General features: G+C 22.7%; 5 protein-coding genes across 5 annotated transcripts; 1 reads left to right on the plus strand and 4 right to left on the minus strand. All coding sequences in view use genetic code 6, as the record gives it.

Annotated features, from left to right (window-relative positions):
- Window positions 1-1,380: 1,380 nt before the first annotated feature.
- TTHERM_00760190 (MAP kinase) lies at window positions 1,381-3,855 on the minus strand (the record flags this gene model as incomplete). Its single annotated transcript, XM_001031635.3, has 11 exons — window positions 1,381-1,434; window positions 1,491-1,612; window positions 1,664-1,736; window positions 1,818-1,927; window positions 1,991-2,149; window positions 2,212-2,283; window positions 2,345-2,522; window positions 2,773-2,923; window positions 3,115-3,170; window positions 3,350-3,519; window positions 3,720-3,855. The coding sequence occupies 11 exons, from the start codon at window positions 3,853-3,855 to the stop codon at window positions 1,381-1,383; spliced, it is 1,281 nt and encodes a 426-aa protein (XP_001031635.2).
- A 1,483-nt stretch (window positions 3,856-5,338) lies between these two features.
- TTHERM_00760200 (mRNA capping enzyme) lies at window positions 5,339-6,847 on the plus strand (the record flags this gene model as incomplete). The annotated part of the gene is made up of 1 exon (XM_001031636.3): window positions 5,339-6,847. One exon carries the CDS (start codon window positions 5,339-5,341, stop codon window positions 6,845-6,847), a length of 1,509 nt encoding a protein of 502 aa, XP_001031636.1.
- A 266-nt stretch (window positions 6,848-7,113) lies between these two features.
- TTHERM_00760210 (transmembrane protein, putative) lies at window positions 7,114-10,921 on the minus strand (the record flags this gene model as incomplete). Its single annotated transcript, XM_001031637.2, has 2 exons — window positions 7,114-7,409; window positions 7,459-10,921. 2 exons carry the CDS (start codon window positions 10,919-10,921, stop codon window positions 7,114-7,116), a joined length of 3,759 nt encoding a protein of 1,252 aa, XP_001031637.2.
- Window positions 10,922-11,060: 139 nt separating this feature from the next.
- TTHERM_000760211 (hypothetical protein) lies at window positions 11,061-12,181 on the minus strand (the record flags this gene model as incomplete). The annotated part of the gene is made up of 2 exons (XM_012800265.1): window positions 11,061-11,081; window positions 11,156-12,181. The coding sequence occupies 2 exons, from the start codon at window positions 12,179-12,181 to the stop codon at window positions 11,061-11,063; spliced, it is 1,047 nt and encodes a 348-aa protein (XP_012655719.1).
- Window positions 12,182-12,225: 44 nt separating this feature from the next.
- On the minus strand, window positions 12,226-14,818 carry TTHERM_000760213 (hypothetical protein; the record flags this gene model as incomplete). The annotated part of the gene is made up of 8 exons (XM_012800266.1): window positions 12,226-12,317; window positions 12,484-12,759; window positions 12,988-13,092; window positions 13,366-13,404; window positions 13,627-13,850; window positions 13,902-14,396; window positions 14,460-14,509; window positions 14,792-14,818. The coding sequence occupies 8 exons, from the start codon at window positions 14,816-14,818 to the stop codon at window positions 12,226-12,228; spliced, it is 1,308 nt and encodes a 435-aa protein (XP_012655720.1).
- Between the last annotated feature and the right edge of the window lie 1,885 nt (window positions 14,819-16,703).

Genomic DNA, 16,703 nt, shown 5'->3' on the forward strand with positions numbered 1-16,703 from the left:
ACCCCAACCCCAACCCCAACCCCAACCCCAACCCCAACCCCAACCCCAACCCCAACCCCAACCCCAACCCCAACCCCAACCCCAACCCCAACCCCAACCCCAACCCCAACCCCAACCCCAACCCCAACCCCAACCCCAACCCCAACCCCAACCCCAACCCCAACCCCAACCCCAACCCCAACCCCAACCCCAACCCCAACCCCAACCCCAACCCCAACCCCAACCCCAACCCCAACCCCAACCCCAACCCCAACCCCAACCCCAACCCCAACCCCAACCCCAACCCCAACCCCAACCCCAAAAAATCTTAATTTTATGATGAGAATATATTTTTAAAATAAATCTTTATATACATATGTACTTAATAACACAGAATATAAACCTCTTTCACAAAATAAGTGTAAAAATTAATAATAATAGAAATAAAAATGATATTATTATTCTTAATATTTATTTGATCTTGAATCATGGGTTTCAGAATTCTCGTTTTCACCATTATGAAACTATTTACATAGCTTTTCCTTTTTTTGATTTTTGTCTTCTGATACTTCTCCCAATTTTGGTTTATTTGAGATATCTATTTTTTTTTCTTCTTTCTTTTATCAAGTTTTTTCATATAGGTCTCTTTGTAGCATTTAATTCAGCTTTGAGATGTCACCTGGTAAAGAAAAAATTATTAAAATTTATATTTTTTTAAAACTGAATAGGAAAATTTTTTTATTTTTTAAAATTAAACAATTTTATTTATAAATTTGCATATATAAATTACATATTGAAAAAAATAAAGATTTAATCATTTTAAGTAATTAAATAGTAAAAGACTCAAAATTATATTTATTAAATGTTTGCTATAAAATATGTTAGGCTAATTTTAATTTAATTAAAAAAAATGGATAATTTAAAAATATTTATTTTGATTATTTTGAATTCACAAAAATAGTTATTAACAGATACTTTTATCATCTGCTTTATATAAAATCAGAAATTTGGTGTTTTTAGGTAAAAATTATTGAATTTTTTTATCTGTTTTTAGATATTTTAAATTTATATAATGAATGAATGATATATTGAAGAAGGAATACTTTTTAATAAAATGTTAATAAAACGAAAGATCATTATTACTATACATTATATAAGGAGAAAATAGATTTAGTAAAAACTCTTATTCTCAATAAAACTTTGGTTAGAAATATTAATCTATATAATAAAATTAAAATGCCAAACAGACTTTAATATTCTTCCTAAACTTTAAGATAGATTGCTTTTGATTACAGTTTATTTCTTACTTAATTTCTTTTATTTTTATTTAATTGTTTATTATTGAAGTCTATTATTAAAACTATTATTTGCTATAATTTAGTTGATTTAATATAATTCCTATCAATTTTCGTCATCATCATCACTTTAATCATCATCGCTCGAGTGGGGATCAGGCTTTTAATATGTTATTGTTAATTTGGTTTTTTGTTTTTAATGAAAATATTGTTTACCACATTTCTATTAGCATTATTTATGATATGAGAAATAAGAGACTAACCATTTGCTTTTTTAGTTTCGTATTCTTGTTTAAATGAGGGATAGTGATAATATAATATTTCTTCGTATATGAGGTCTATTTTTCAATAAAATATTTTAGAAACAAATTTACTTGTTATTATTTTACCTTTTAATTACTGTAAAGTAAGATTATGCTCTTCAAATTCAAAATCAAGCTTAGAAACAGGCTCACATGTTGGCTATTTTTAATAAGAAAATATATTTTTATGAAATTAAAAATATAAGTTAATTTATAAATTAAGAATAAGTTAAATTCTCACTTCATCTTCAGGGAAATGCAATTCAGATAAATAAGGATGGCTTAAAGCTTCATCTACGGTAATTCTTTTTGTGAAATCAAAAGTCAAAAGTTTTCTAAGTAAATCAATTGCTTTTTTTATACAATTTAATTTGATTTAAGTAGATAATTTAAATATTTAATATCTGGTTTTACCTTCTTTTGAGGCTTTGCTGAATAATTTTTCAAACTGCTTTGGCTATCTCTTAGGCATGTTTTTAACCATTTTTCTAAACTTTTCTCTTGGAATATTATTTATTTCTTATTCACTAGGAGTACCCAGATACTCAAAAATAAGCTCTATTTGATTTCTTGCTGTTTATTTTAAATTAATTTTATTTAAGTATTTTAAGAAAGTAATTTAGTTTATTTTTTACTATCTATTCCTGGTAAAAATGGTTTTCTTCTCAATAGTTCTGCAAAAATACAACCTACCGACCAGACATCAACTATTTTTTATTTTTAATGCAAAAATATTCAATTTTTTCTTGTTTTGAAAAGTGAAAGTACCTTTTTCATCATAGTCTCTCCAAGATAAAAGAAGTTCTGGGGCTCTATACCACCTGGTTGCAACATAATCTGTTAGCATACCAGCTCTACACTTTAGCCCAGGAATAATTGTTCTAGCTAAACCAAAATCACAAATTTTTAAATCACAGTTAGAATTTACAAGCAAATTTCTAGGTTTCTGATACAAATAATAATGATTAATAAAAATATTAATTAAATAAATGAAATTAATTTTGAAAATTTAGATCAAAAATACTTTTTAAATTGGATTTTTAGCAAAGTAAACTAGATTTATTTATCAAAAAGAGAAAATTTATTATTTTCTTAAAGCATTTTTAAATTAAATTTTAAGATAAATTTTATAAAAATTTCAAAAAATATATCTAGTAACCCACTTTGAATTGTTAAATAAATCAAATTTTGCATACTAAGTCACGATGAACGACCTTTGCTGAATGTATATATTTTAAACCACGAAGGATTTAGTATAGGAAGAATTGACAATGCTCATCAGTAAGTGGTTGTTCACTTTTTATAATTGATGCTAAATCTGTCTCCATCAACTCAGAAACTACATATCTATCATTTAAAAAAGAATTTAATTTTACATTTTCTCTCTATTAATTGCTTTTTAGTTAATCAGCTTGCTATTATTTATTTCTCCTTTAAGTTTGATTAGCAAAAACTTAACAAACAAACAAAATCAAAATAGCTTTATTGCCTATAAATAAATTGAAGCAAGAAATGATAAAGTAAAAGCCATTATTTACATATCTTCAAATTTTTCTCTTGATCTAGGTAATAATAATGTATTGATGCCGATAATCTATAATTTAACAATAAAATATTATATAACAAATTTAATTTGGAATAAACAAATATCTTTTTTTCAATTTAGTCGGGCTATGTCTGTATTGCGCGAATAATTATAAAACTTAATGTTTTGATTTTTTTAATTAACTCTAAATTGAGCTGATTTGTTTTCAAATTTCATAATATTTTTACATTTTCGTGCTTAAGCAATCTAAGTAAACGCAGTTCTCTCAATGTTCTTTTTGTAAATATTTTATGTTCAAATGCTTTTTCTATTTTTTTGATTGCTACCAAATTATTCTCTTCGTCCTAACAATTCAAGTCTCTAGCTGCTACAACAATACCATAAGCTCCCTGACCAACTATATTTTAATTATTATTTATATATGAAAGTTATTAAAAATAATGATTGCATCAAGCTTTTTGTTTAGCTTCTATTTTATGAAAATCTACTTTATTCCACATTAAAAAAATCAGACTTAAAAAAAGATTTTGTGAAATTAGGGAATTAACTAATTGATAGAAAACTCATGTGTTTGGAATATGAAATAATAATGCCTACTTGAGTCTATGATACTATAATTATCGTCCATTTCAAATTTAGAGGCACTCAATACATTTTAAACTCTAATATTTGATTTCTTGTTTTCATATGGTTTGTAGTATTCTATAATTTCTTTAGGCACCTAATGCTCCATAGTTTGCTTAATCTATTTTAAATATGTTGTTTGATTGTATGTATGTATTAATCTGCTTTGCTTTGTTTTTTTTCTTAATTTTTTAATTTTTGTCTTAAGAATTATCAAAAAAATAATTGTTTTATGTATTTACTAAGGATTCTATTCTTTTTATCTAATTTTTTATTCCTATCTCAATATAAATAATGATGATGATGCCTCATCCAATTCTGTCAACTATTTATTCTAAATAACTATTCAGTCAATTTATTTATAAGCTATTAACTTAATTCCAAACTTTCATTTTCCTTATTTTTACATATTGTGTTTCTTTGAGTTTATTAGCCACTAAATTACTTATTAAATTAATAACATAATAGCACTTAAAAACTTTTGTAAAAAAAATTTGTTTTAAAATGTTAATAATCATATAAAAAGAATTACAGTAGAGTTTTTCTGTGCTAAAATTTTTATTTAATAAAAAGAAACAATTAAATAATTAAATGCTTAATATTTTTAATTAAAATTCACTGTGGTTTAAATGCACTAATTTAAGAAAAATTATTAATTCATTTTTACGTTGACAAATAAAAACTTTTAAGTAAAAGAAAATATATTTGATTATATTTATTACTAATAACAGCTTAAATAAAATCAAAAATCAGATATTTATACGAATTTATTTTGATATAATTTTTAGAAACACTTACAATTAAATAGAATTAATTAGAATTTTCAAAAATTAAAAGTATTAGCTTGAAATGAATAGTCATTAAGAGTATTTTGTTATTGTTTAATAAATTTAAAATACTTTCACTTTTATATTATTTTATTTCTTATTTTTTTTTAACCTTTTAATGAAAATTAAAAAATATCAAAATATAAATTCAATTTTACTTTTCATAGTAATCTTTTAGTCCTTAGTCTATATTTTAGAAATTTTAGCATAAAAATATAAAAATAAACAATTTATATGCTTTAAAAATATTAACTTTCTTTAGTAATTTGTTGATAACAAGGAAATAAAAGAACTGAAATTTTCCCAACTTTAAACTCATAATCTTGCATAACTATTTATTTTAAATATTATATAGGATAAAATAAATTGAGATCATCATCCTCTAAAAATTTGGTATCTAATTTAAAAAAATAATTCAAGATTAATTATTTGATAACAAGATATTATAGTTTGATTATACAAATATGTGTGTTTAGTTAAGGTAATTTACTATTTTATTTTTATTTTTTTAGTAAATAGATGTATATATTAAGGAAATTATTCTATTTTATTATAAAATACTTTTTTTAAATTAGATTTTATTTGAATTGATTTCTTATAATAATTTTGTGTCTAAAATAAATTAAATAAAAGTCTTGAGCATATTAATATATCTAGCTTGTTTGATAATATTGTTAGCTCAAATACCTAAATTTAATTTATAATTAATATTTCGTCAAAAAAATTATTAGAATAATTTAAAATACAATCAATTAAATAGTTACTATGGGAGATTTTCAAATTCTTTTGCATAGGCCTGGTAATGAAGTCATTATGGGAGAAGAATTTAACTACATTTAAGGATACTTGAATGAATTTAAAAAAGAAATGTTGATTGAAAATAAAATAACAGATCCAAGAAAAATAGAAAGAATTGATTTTATTGGTGCTTAACCTGTTTCAATGAGAAATAGTCATGCTGATAGGATAAGAGAAGAAAGAGATTAAGCAGATATTAGCTATATTGTTTGTGAGAAAACAGATGGTGTAAGATATATAATGGTAATTACAAATAATGGTTATTGCTACTTAACAGGAAGAAATACCTCTACTGATTCTGAAAATAAATATAAGCTAAACTAAATCAATGTTTAGTTAAATAAGCAACTATTCATTGATGAAAATGATGATGAAGAGGAGAATTTGCAAATTTTAGAAATTTTTGATGGAGAATTAGTTTTAGACAAAAAAGGTGACAATTACTATTTAAAATATTTAGTTTTTGATTGCTTAGTTCATTTTGGAGAGAAGGTTTCTAATATTGATTATTTAAATCGTCTCACAAATGCATTATACTTTGTGCAATACAATAATAGTCTCTATGAGATTAATGGAGAGGAACTGCCAAAACCTTAGCCATTTTGTGAATTTAAAGCTAAAGCTCTGTCTTAATTTTTAGAAACAGGAGAGACTGATAATTTTGAAGATTCAGAAAATGATCTTGTTATTTCGATATGTGTTAAAGATTTTTTCAAAATAAAATACTGCAACTACTTATTTGATAATTACATACCTTCTCTTCCTCATCACAATGATGGTTTGATTTTCACTAAAAATAACTCAATTTATAAACCAGGAACTGACGAAAATATAATTAAATGGAAGCCTCCATCAATGAATACAATAGACTTTCTTCTAGTGGCAAACTAAGACAATATATTATGCGGTATTGACGAAAAAAAAAGCGATGGAAATTATCTTCTATAATCAAGAGTTATAGATTTATATGTTATGGATAACAATTTGGAGAGAAAAAATTATGAAATAACATTTTTTGATTTTATGATTGTAGACCCAGACTTTTTCGAAGAAGTTATTCAAAAAACAAGTGAAAAAGAAGGTGCCAAAGGTGTTGTTGCAGAATGCAAGTGGATTGATTTGGATTAAGATAAGGGAGAAATAATCAAGAAAATTTATACAAGTGACACTGATAAAATATTAGTTTTACCAGAATTTCCAGATGATAGCAATTAAGATGATAATCGTAAATGGATAGCTAGCTAAAAATAAACTTATAAAGAGAATAAATTCTCTAAAGGATGGGGTTTTGATAGATATAGATTAGATAAAAACTTTTCAAATAATAAAAAAATAGCTAAAGATATTGTTTCTTCAATAAAAGAGAATCTGGATTCTAAGGCTCTTATGCAAAGATTGATGCCTAATTAACATCAAAATTCTAACATGGGTAATCCTAATCTTGAACCAAGTATACAAAAAAAATAAAAAAGATGAAAACACAATAGAAATTTCAATTTTATTAATTTGACTATTAGTTAATTTATTTAAGAATTTTATAAATTTGTATTCATTCGTTTTTAGTATGTGAAAAAATTAAAATTATTTATTAAATAGAATTCATAAATCTTAATAAATTTTAAACTATATTTAAAATTTCTCAAAATAATTTTATTAATAATTAATTAAATTTAAAAAATTTATCATAAATCTTTGCTTTAAAATTTTAACATATATTTATATATATAAACTGTTTCATAAATTCATTAAAATGCATTATTTATTTTGATTTATTTAGATGAACTATCTAAATTGTACTGTTTGTGTATCGATGACCTTGTTTTAAAACTATAGGATTCAACTTTCTAAGGCTCTTAAACTAGATTATTTTATTAGCTAGTTTCTATGATATAATCTTGACCATCTTCATCAACATCTTCAGATTGCTATTTTTTATACTTAAAAAGCCTGAAAACTGAATTATTCTTTTTATTAAGTTCAAATTTGGGACTATTGCACGAGGACGCTTTCGAGGATAATTACATATTACCAGTTAATGCTTTTATATAAAAATTAAATTAATACACTGCTTAAATTAAAATAATTACGGTAGCATTAAGTATCTGAATTAAGGTTGCTTGATATAGCTTGTATGGGTTATGTAAAATTATTATTTAAGTTGCTAATATTTTAGTTAGCTTTGTCATGAATAATTTTACTGATATTTGATCTTAAAAATTTCCATCTAAAATATACTTTACTACTAACTTAACTCAAGTTATTTATCTATTTAATGTACCTTTTTGGTAAAATTTTTCTTAAGAGAAAATTTAATCCTCTTCCGAACCAAGAATTTTTATCGCTTGCTTTATAAGCCAAAATAATACAAATTAAGTGAATGAAAAATAGAAAATCTAAAGCCATAATGAAAGCCTCCATAAAAAATTAAGTAGAGCTTTTATCTTAAATAATACTTACCAAAAAGACTTTAAAAACTATTAAACTATAAGCTGTTAATTCAATATAGGTGATTCTTAATTAAATAAAAGGCTTTATTTAAAAAACAAATTTTAAATAGAATACAAATATGAAAATGATTAGAATTGTTGAAGAATTTATAAAAGTATTTGATAGAAGAATATGAATATAAACTATCAATATTTTTTTATAAATTCTAACAAACTCCCAATAATAATACCTTTCTTTTAGTTCCCCATAAAAGTAGCCAAGATTATATTTTGTGGAACATTCGTTTAAGCGCTTTCTTTTTTTGATCAGCATAAATAGGAAAACCAAAGGTATAAAAGACCATAGAAACAAGATTATTAATGAATATGGATATATGAATGTTTTTATGTTAGTTTAATCACATAGTTAGGTTAGATCATTTGGATTGTACTTCTTAGATCCTATTTATCTGCATGTTAATGAATTAGAAAAGTAAGAAATCTATTCTACTTAAAAGAAAGTAAATAATATCGAAAATAAAGTGATATAATGATGCTTTTTAATTACTTTCTTACTAAAAATTTGAATTATATAAAAGCAAAGATAAAGTAGACTAATAAAGAAAATAGGAATAAAGCTTTAAATCAAGGCACTAATAACTATTTTTCCAGTTTTTTCTATAGTTTATGCACTAAGAATACATTCTATACCAAAAGCAAATTACCTATTTGTTTATCCAATTAAGTTTCCAAGAATGTTTATGTTTATAGGTATAAGTTGAGGCTGACCAATTAAAATATATGATAATTAAGTATAATTCACAATAATTTTTATAAAAAAACCTGATTTATCTTTTATTGAATTTTTAGAAACTGGTATGATTTTCATTGCTCTTAAATAATAGCATCTTTATGAAAAAATAAATTAGTTAATAAAAACTTTTAAAGTAAAAAGTAAATATCCGATGAAAAAAAATCCTTTTAAAACCAAGAAAGCATATTATAATGTACTTTAAGAGCAAACTTCACACTTCCCTAATTAAAATTGTTAAGTATACCTTTTATTTTTCCAAATTTATCCAATTGTGTCACACTATTCGCATAAAGGACCCATATAACCTTCTATACATCCTTGCTGATTCTATGGATTTTATTCTTAGCATGATCCAATATTAGAATCGCAAGCCAATATTTCATCAGAAAAATTATCACTTCTCCAATATCCATTTTTCAACATAACTGTTGCACCTTAGCAGCTTATAGCTGAAAAAGGACATGAGTTGCATTCATTTTTAACACCATTTTGCTATTGGTTTTACGAATTTTTATATAAAATCTAAGGATCTATAAGTTAATATGAACCAGACTAACATTATTTACAAGTATTTATTAAATTTGTTGACTATTATATTATCTCTCCCAATTTACATTATCGAAAAATAATTTACATAGCAATTGGTTTTTGAATTATTGATTAAGAGTAAATATTAGAGCTTAAAGTAAATATTTATAGGCTTGATAAAACTCCTTAAATTTAAAGACCTGTGAGCTCAAAGCTTTGGCTTGTTTCGTTATATTGATTATAATTCAATATCTTTTCTCCTATAAGCTAGGTTTATTAAATATTTTAATTGGAAATTTATATCTGAATGTTTTATAGCTCTTATTGAATATCACTAGGGTATAAATTGCTAGTAAGTGTCTCTTTAGAAAAAGTAAGGTATCTATTATAATTATCTATTATATATATTCTCAAAGCCAAATACCCTCCACTTTAGAAATTTTTTATTTCAATATATTTTTAATAATCAGATTAATAAAAGGATGGAACTTAGCTCTGGTTGTTCTAAAACTCAAATTCATAATCAGTACTTTAATTTGGGTCATAATAATTTTAAATTATTAGATTTTGCAAATAAGTTGCTGAATCATTGCCATAAATTTCAGCTTAATTATTAAACACATTTACTTAAAATGGGAAATTAGTGGGTATGTTTAAGTATTAAGAATTTGTTTAAACTATTCTTATTCCTCCACCTATTAAAGCATAATTATTTACAATTTAAGTGTCTTTATCAAATTTTATTTAGCAAGTTCCAATATTTTCTATATAAAACGCACCTCCACTACCTTTGGCTCTGTTTTTTGAAAACTAAGACTCATTTAATTGAATTAATGAAATCACATTTTTAAATTAAATAGCTCCACCATTTTAAGCTGTATTTTTATTGAATATAGATTTAGAAAATTAAACTTAACTAGATGAATCTATCAAAAATCCACCTTCATTGCTAGTAAAGTTAATATAGTTTATTTAAACATATGAGCTTTTTATTTAAATCAAATGCTATTAAATAACATTTTATATTAATGTTGTGTTTTAAAAGACTATTAAGTCGTCAATAAAAGTAATTAATTAACTCCCTTAAGTGTAATTACTGTATGATTATATGATTGCTATACCAATATTATTCTGAATAAAAGAATCAGCAAAAAAAGAATAGGAGCAACCAAATAGTTAAAAGAGAGCTAAATTATATATATTATAGGAACTACCTTAAAGACTAGCCTAATTTTAAGTGATGCTAATATTTCTTAAATTCAATTAGCCGATTAATGAAAATCTAAAAATTTAATTAACATCTATGTTTTATTATATTTAGACGTTTTTTATTGTTACATTTTTAACATCATAAAAGTCAAAGAAATATTTTTAAGAATTAGGCTAAAATATACAGTTCTATATTATCAAATCTGAAATCTCCACAACTTTAATATTCATGAATTTTAAAAGACTACTTTCTTATTTTCCATAGTTTTATAATCCGCTGAGTTTAATCTAATTTAGATTTATATGGTCAATATCTTGGAATGTCAATTATGTTAAACTAATCTGCTATTATATTACAGATATATTCTACCAGGTAACATTTTAAGTATTTTGGTTGAGATTTATTTAGTAAGTGGAATTAGAACTATTATTAAAAATGAAAAAGAAATCTTAAAGGTAGAAATTTTACTGAGAGAGAGTATTAAAAGTATCTTGTGTTATAGTTAAGTTATTTGAACTTAAGCTTTAAGCAGACATTATTACTTAAACATTTTATATATTTTCCTATGTCATAAAATTATTGATTGTTTCAAATTAGTTTCCTGGTAATTAAAGAAATAATATATTATTCCATGTATTTTAGTTCATCAAAATTTTTCCAAAAAAGCTAAAAGCCTCAACATATTTTGGGACCAAAGAAGTTATTATTTATTCAGCTTATAGTAAACTAGAGCTATTAATAATAGATGCACATTAATAAGCATTTTAATCTTAATAGATGCTTAAGCTAATATTATCCTAAAATACTCCTGATTAATGTAATATGTATAATTTTATGATGTTTTATTCTTAATTGTAAATGTATCCTAAAAATCTTGGATATTAATATGACTATTAGGAAATAAGTTAAAAAGTGTTGCCTTGCAGCAAATATAATTCATACCTATTTTAAAGTAATAATACAATTTAATTATCATTTATGGCATGATAGTCTAAAATAAAATCCTAAAAATTGTTTTTTTTGATAATTGTCAATAGCTATATTGTTTAACTTCTTGTATATACATTGATTTAGTAGCTACAGGATGTCAAAATAAAGGAGTCTGTTAATTTAATCTAATTTCCTTGGTCATTTGGCAGCATTAAAAAAATTTCTTATTATTTAGTATCAATATTCCAAACATATACTCTTTTTTAACCACTAAAAAAGAAAATATATTTAGAATAAATTTGGTCAAAAATAAAATTTTATAGGTTTATATTTATTTCTTCATTTACTAGTTAAATTAGGTTAATTTACTAAATTATTTATTATTTATTTGAATCTATAATTATCAACAATCCTCCATTTGTTACATATAGAACTTGAGGTTAAGATTAATTTTATTCATTAACTATTAATTTAATTACAGATATATTAATTGCAGAAGTATCTGTTGATAAATTATAGTACTTACATGATTTATCTTTTAAATTATATTAAAGCATTTACCCATTACTAAAACCTACAAAAAGTGTACTTTTGCTTCTATTTGAAGCAAAATTTGTTATGAAAATTTGTATATCTAGCTAGATTATATTTATTATAGTTGCTGATTAAATATTACAATGAATAATCTTTTTATCATATGTAAGATATACATCATTTAATAAGAAGCGATAGAACTATATTTAGTTTAATGTTAGCTAATTTGGTAGAATATTATTATTGATAGAAGATTAATATAGTTAATAAAAAATTATTTAGTTGCTGAACCCATAAATTAAAATATCTCGAGAAGTATCATATGATACATCTATAGGTGGTTAATTAAATGTAGTTTCATAGGTCATAGAGAAATTTTAATACTTAAGAACATTAGAATCTTTGTTGATAATCAAAAATTGTATTTCTTAATTACTTACAGGAAAGGAAGTAAATAATTTTGGAGATTCTGTTAGCCCAAATTAATATTTAACACCTTCTTTGCTATAATTAATTTAATAAATAGAAGTTTTACTATATACAAAAATGTTATTATATATATTATCAAAAGTGAAACCCAACAATTATTCATTTCTATCAGAAACCTCACTTATCTTAAAGTTATTTCTAATATTGTATTCATTATAAAGCTCATAGACATAAAAATTACCTACATCATCTAAAAATGACAATTTTGTTACATTTTCATCATAATAAGTTTATACTACTAACCCTACTTTATTCCAATTAAAAGCACCAATTATTTTTCCTGCTAAAGATTAAGAAGGTATATTATACACATATATCTATGCAAATAATGAGTTATTAGTATAAAGAATTATTTAAGAAAGCTACTTAATAAAAAGGTAATTTAGTATGCTTAAACCAGAAGGAGCTTAAATCTTACAACTTTCTGAAAAATTAATCTTATTTAAGAAAACAACATCTTTTAATAATTAAATAAAAATTTTAAGATTATATTTGTAGAAAGAAATAAACTTAAAATGAAAACAAAATAGAATTAATTATATTAGCTTATTTGAAATATATTTAGTACCTAGAATTATAAAATATTGATAATCTAAAAAGATAAAATGAATAAATTATTTTTCTTAAAATATTTTAAAATGTAAAAATAACTAATAAGCAAATTCAAATTCAATAAATATTTTACATTAAGAAGAATGAAATATGATGTAGTCTTTTTGAACTTCAAAGCTTGTGAATATCCCATAATTTTCAGACAAAGTGTATATATAGGTACCAATTAGACTATAAACTTATATTTAATCATAATATAGATAAATATTTTGATTATTTTCATCTATGCCTATATTAAATTGATTCTAAAATCCATTTAAGTTAACTGTTAACTTTATCTTATTTAAAGTTTTATTTATTATTGTAAATTAAGTAAGAGAATTGCTACATACTATAAAATTTTAAGTATTTTTGCATTAAATGAATGTTTTGTCATTCGAAATAACATACAACAAGTTCATTGAAGAATCCAACTTTACTAATTAAGACCCGTATATATAAAATTATTAACTTAGATCATCAAAAATCCATCCATTTATTTATTTCATTCCTTTATAATAATATTTTTTATTAATATTACCATACATTGATAAAAGTATTTAGTTATAGCTCCAACAAATAATACTTTATAAGCTAGATATTTCATTAATAGCACTAAATGGAGTATCATATTTTGATTATGGAGGAATTAATTCTATGAAAGAGTTTGTAAACAAATTAAATGAAGTTATTTAATATTTTGTTCTTACAAAATACATGTAAAGAGTTGTACTTTATATAACCTCTTATATTTCATCATCTTAGTGCTAGTTCGACATAAAATATTGGTTATCAAGTACTTAGTATCTTTTAAATTAGTACTTTAAAGCACATGATAATCCTTATTATGTACCAACATAATCCAAATAGTTATTATTGGAACCAATTTTCATTTTAGTTTAAGTTATCTATGTAGCACTTTACACATAATCATGCCCACAAGTGTATATAATATTTCTACTTAAATCAAATTAATACTCTTCGTGAACTGTAAAAAAATTTAATTACATGATATGTTTAACATGATAAAAAACTTTTCCTGCATCGTTAACAATTTTTATAGGATCATCTATGAAAGGTGAATGTTAATAAGTGTAGGTATTTTCAAAAGAAGATGTTGAATTTTTTTGAATAGCATGAATTCTCACAACAGGATTTGATGTTGCAGAGAAACCTACTAAGAAATAAACTGAATCATCATTAATAACTCTCTTAGCTTGGTTTACAGAGATTAGGGCGACATTTGGAACTTGATGAATTAATTCTAAAGAAAAATTGTAGATATCAAAATTTTATTTATTATCAAATGTTAATATTTCTTCAATAATAAATTAATTGCTAATGACATCTTAATCGGTAGTAAATATTTAAACACAATTCACATATGTAATTTAATTTTAGGTGTTTAATTAGCTAATCAATTTGGATTGTTATTGTTATTAATCTATTGTTATTTAATATATTTAGATTTAGAATGTGTTATATACCACTAATTTTAAATCACTATTTAAATATATATTTTATATTTAATTGAATTAGTTATTATCACATTAATTAAATAATTACTAAAAATCAGAAGATAGTATCGTTATGCAATTATTATAGCTTATAGCTATCTTATCAAAATTTATAGAAAAAGAATTTATTTTGCTTACATCTGAAAATTAATTAACTATCAATTATAAAAATGGATTTATTAAAAAAATGATATTATTCATCTATGCAACAACAAAATTATTTGAAAATCTTCCAATTTACAAACATTAAAGTTAGTTATTAGAAATAACTCTAATTAATTAGATATCAATTCCTTATGAAGTATCATAGAATATTATATCTCCATTTTAGTGACAAGTTATTAGTAAAGGAGGTTGATAAATTTAAATCATAGAATTTACTTAAGAATTAGGAGTTGGGTAGGGCATTTAATAATTATCTACTATTTTTATTTCTAATTAAGAAATATAGGTCGGACTTTATCTAATTATTTAAATTTCAGAATTAATAAATACAAGATCATATGACTAACAACTTTCTTAAATAATTGTATCACTATACATATTTTTTATTTTTAATAATTATTAATTTTAAAAGGTTGGGAAATTTGTTGTTTAATAGATTTAAAATGTTGAATCTGATTATTAGAAATTATATATCTTTAAATTTAACAAATCATCAAGGACAATTATTTAATTGTTTTTGCTTAAAAAATTACCCACTTCAAAATCTAAAATAATATCATTGCTGTATTCATCAACAAACTTGGTTGCTTATGAGCTAAGGTTGTAATTAAAAAAAGAGCTTTAAGTCAGAATTATTAAATAAATATTATATGAAGGATTGTTTATTTCAATTATTTTCCCTTTTAGAATTTTCTGATTTGAAATTACTATTAAACATAAGTTATCTTGAAAATTAATGTCTAGCACTCCATTTTAATGTATTGAAAAATACCTGTATGAATAAGATGTTTCTAAGATAGATATTTATGCACTAACATTTGAGATATCACAATTAATTAAACCATTTATTTATAGTAAATTATTTTAATAAGTAAGCTATTAAACAATTATACTTTAAGCATTTTATTAAACTAATAAATTTGATTGGAATGATAATTAACTTCCATTAAAGCTAATTTTAAATATATTTGAAGTTAAAGGCAAATTATTTTTTAAGTCATAGATTATTTAGAAATTATGCTAATTATTGATAGTTGATCTTATTAGCATAAATTAATTATTCAATTTAAATAACTTTGATTGTTGATCAATAAAAAATTCATTTGAATTATAAATTAGTTTTCTATTTTCTGTAATAACATCCCAAATAAAAATTTGATTTTTAATTGTTATGACTATAATATTTCCATCTAAACTTATAACAATCAAGTCATTACTAAGGAAATTAGTATGTCTAATCAATTAAGCAGATACTTTATCATAAATAGATAAGTATCCTACCTAAATAACAACGTAGTATATGTTTTAGTATACTAATATTTACTATGGAGTATCAGACCCAAGGAAGTTCTACTATGTTTTAAATTATGATGAACATTATAAAAGTTTTTTACAAATTTTCTGAAGAGGATCGCCAATGTAAAGTGGACTGCAAATTGATACACAGTTTCCAAAAGATTCATTTGTTTAAGATTCATCTATTTATAAGTAGAAGCCATCTAAGCAAGCAGAATGAACACATTTTTTTGTTATTGTATCTAATTAATAGTTCTAGTAACATTCAACACAAATAAAGCTATTTATCTAATTATCTTATTTAATGCAATTTAAACATCCAATACCACAATTATTATTGTTTTAGCAAATACAAAGATATATTGCTATGAACTAAATGATAAAAAAATTTGGAAATGTTCTTTATTTCATTTTTTTATTTAGTTTTTATTGATACTATTTCTTATATATCTTTAAGTATTAAGATAAATAAATAACTTTGTGTTTATTTTTGTTAATTTAAATATATTAATAGCACTTACTAATATCATTTGCACTAAAAAGAAAAATAGATAAAAATATGATTAAAGTCATAATGAAAGGTATTATTTAAATTAATTTTTTTGAGTAATATATTTTTATAGAAATATTTATCTAATAAATTAATTTAATAAAAAATTTTATTAATTAATGTTTAAAATATATAAAAAGTAATAAATTCTTATAAAAAATAAAAAAAAATCTATTTAATATTTAAGAAATTTAGAGAGAAAATAATTAAGATTTAGAAAAAAAAAATATTCATTAGTAATATCAAATGCAGGAACAGCTATATATTAAATAATAGATTTTA

This window comes from Tetrahymena thermophila (genome assembly GCF_000189635.1).
Source record: "Tetrahymena thermophila SB210 genomic scaffold scf_8254370, whole genome shotgun sequence".
In the NCBI taxonomy this organism is placed as follows: domain Eukaryota; phylum Ciliophora; class Oligohymenophorea; order Hymenostomatida; family Tetrahymenidae; genus Tetrahymena; species Tetrahymena thermophila.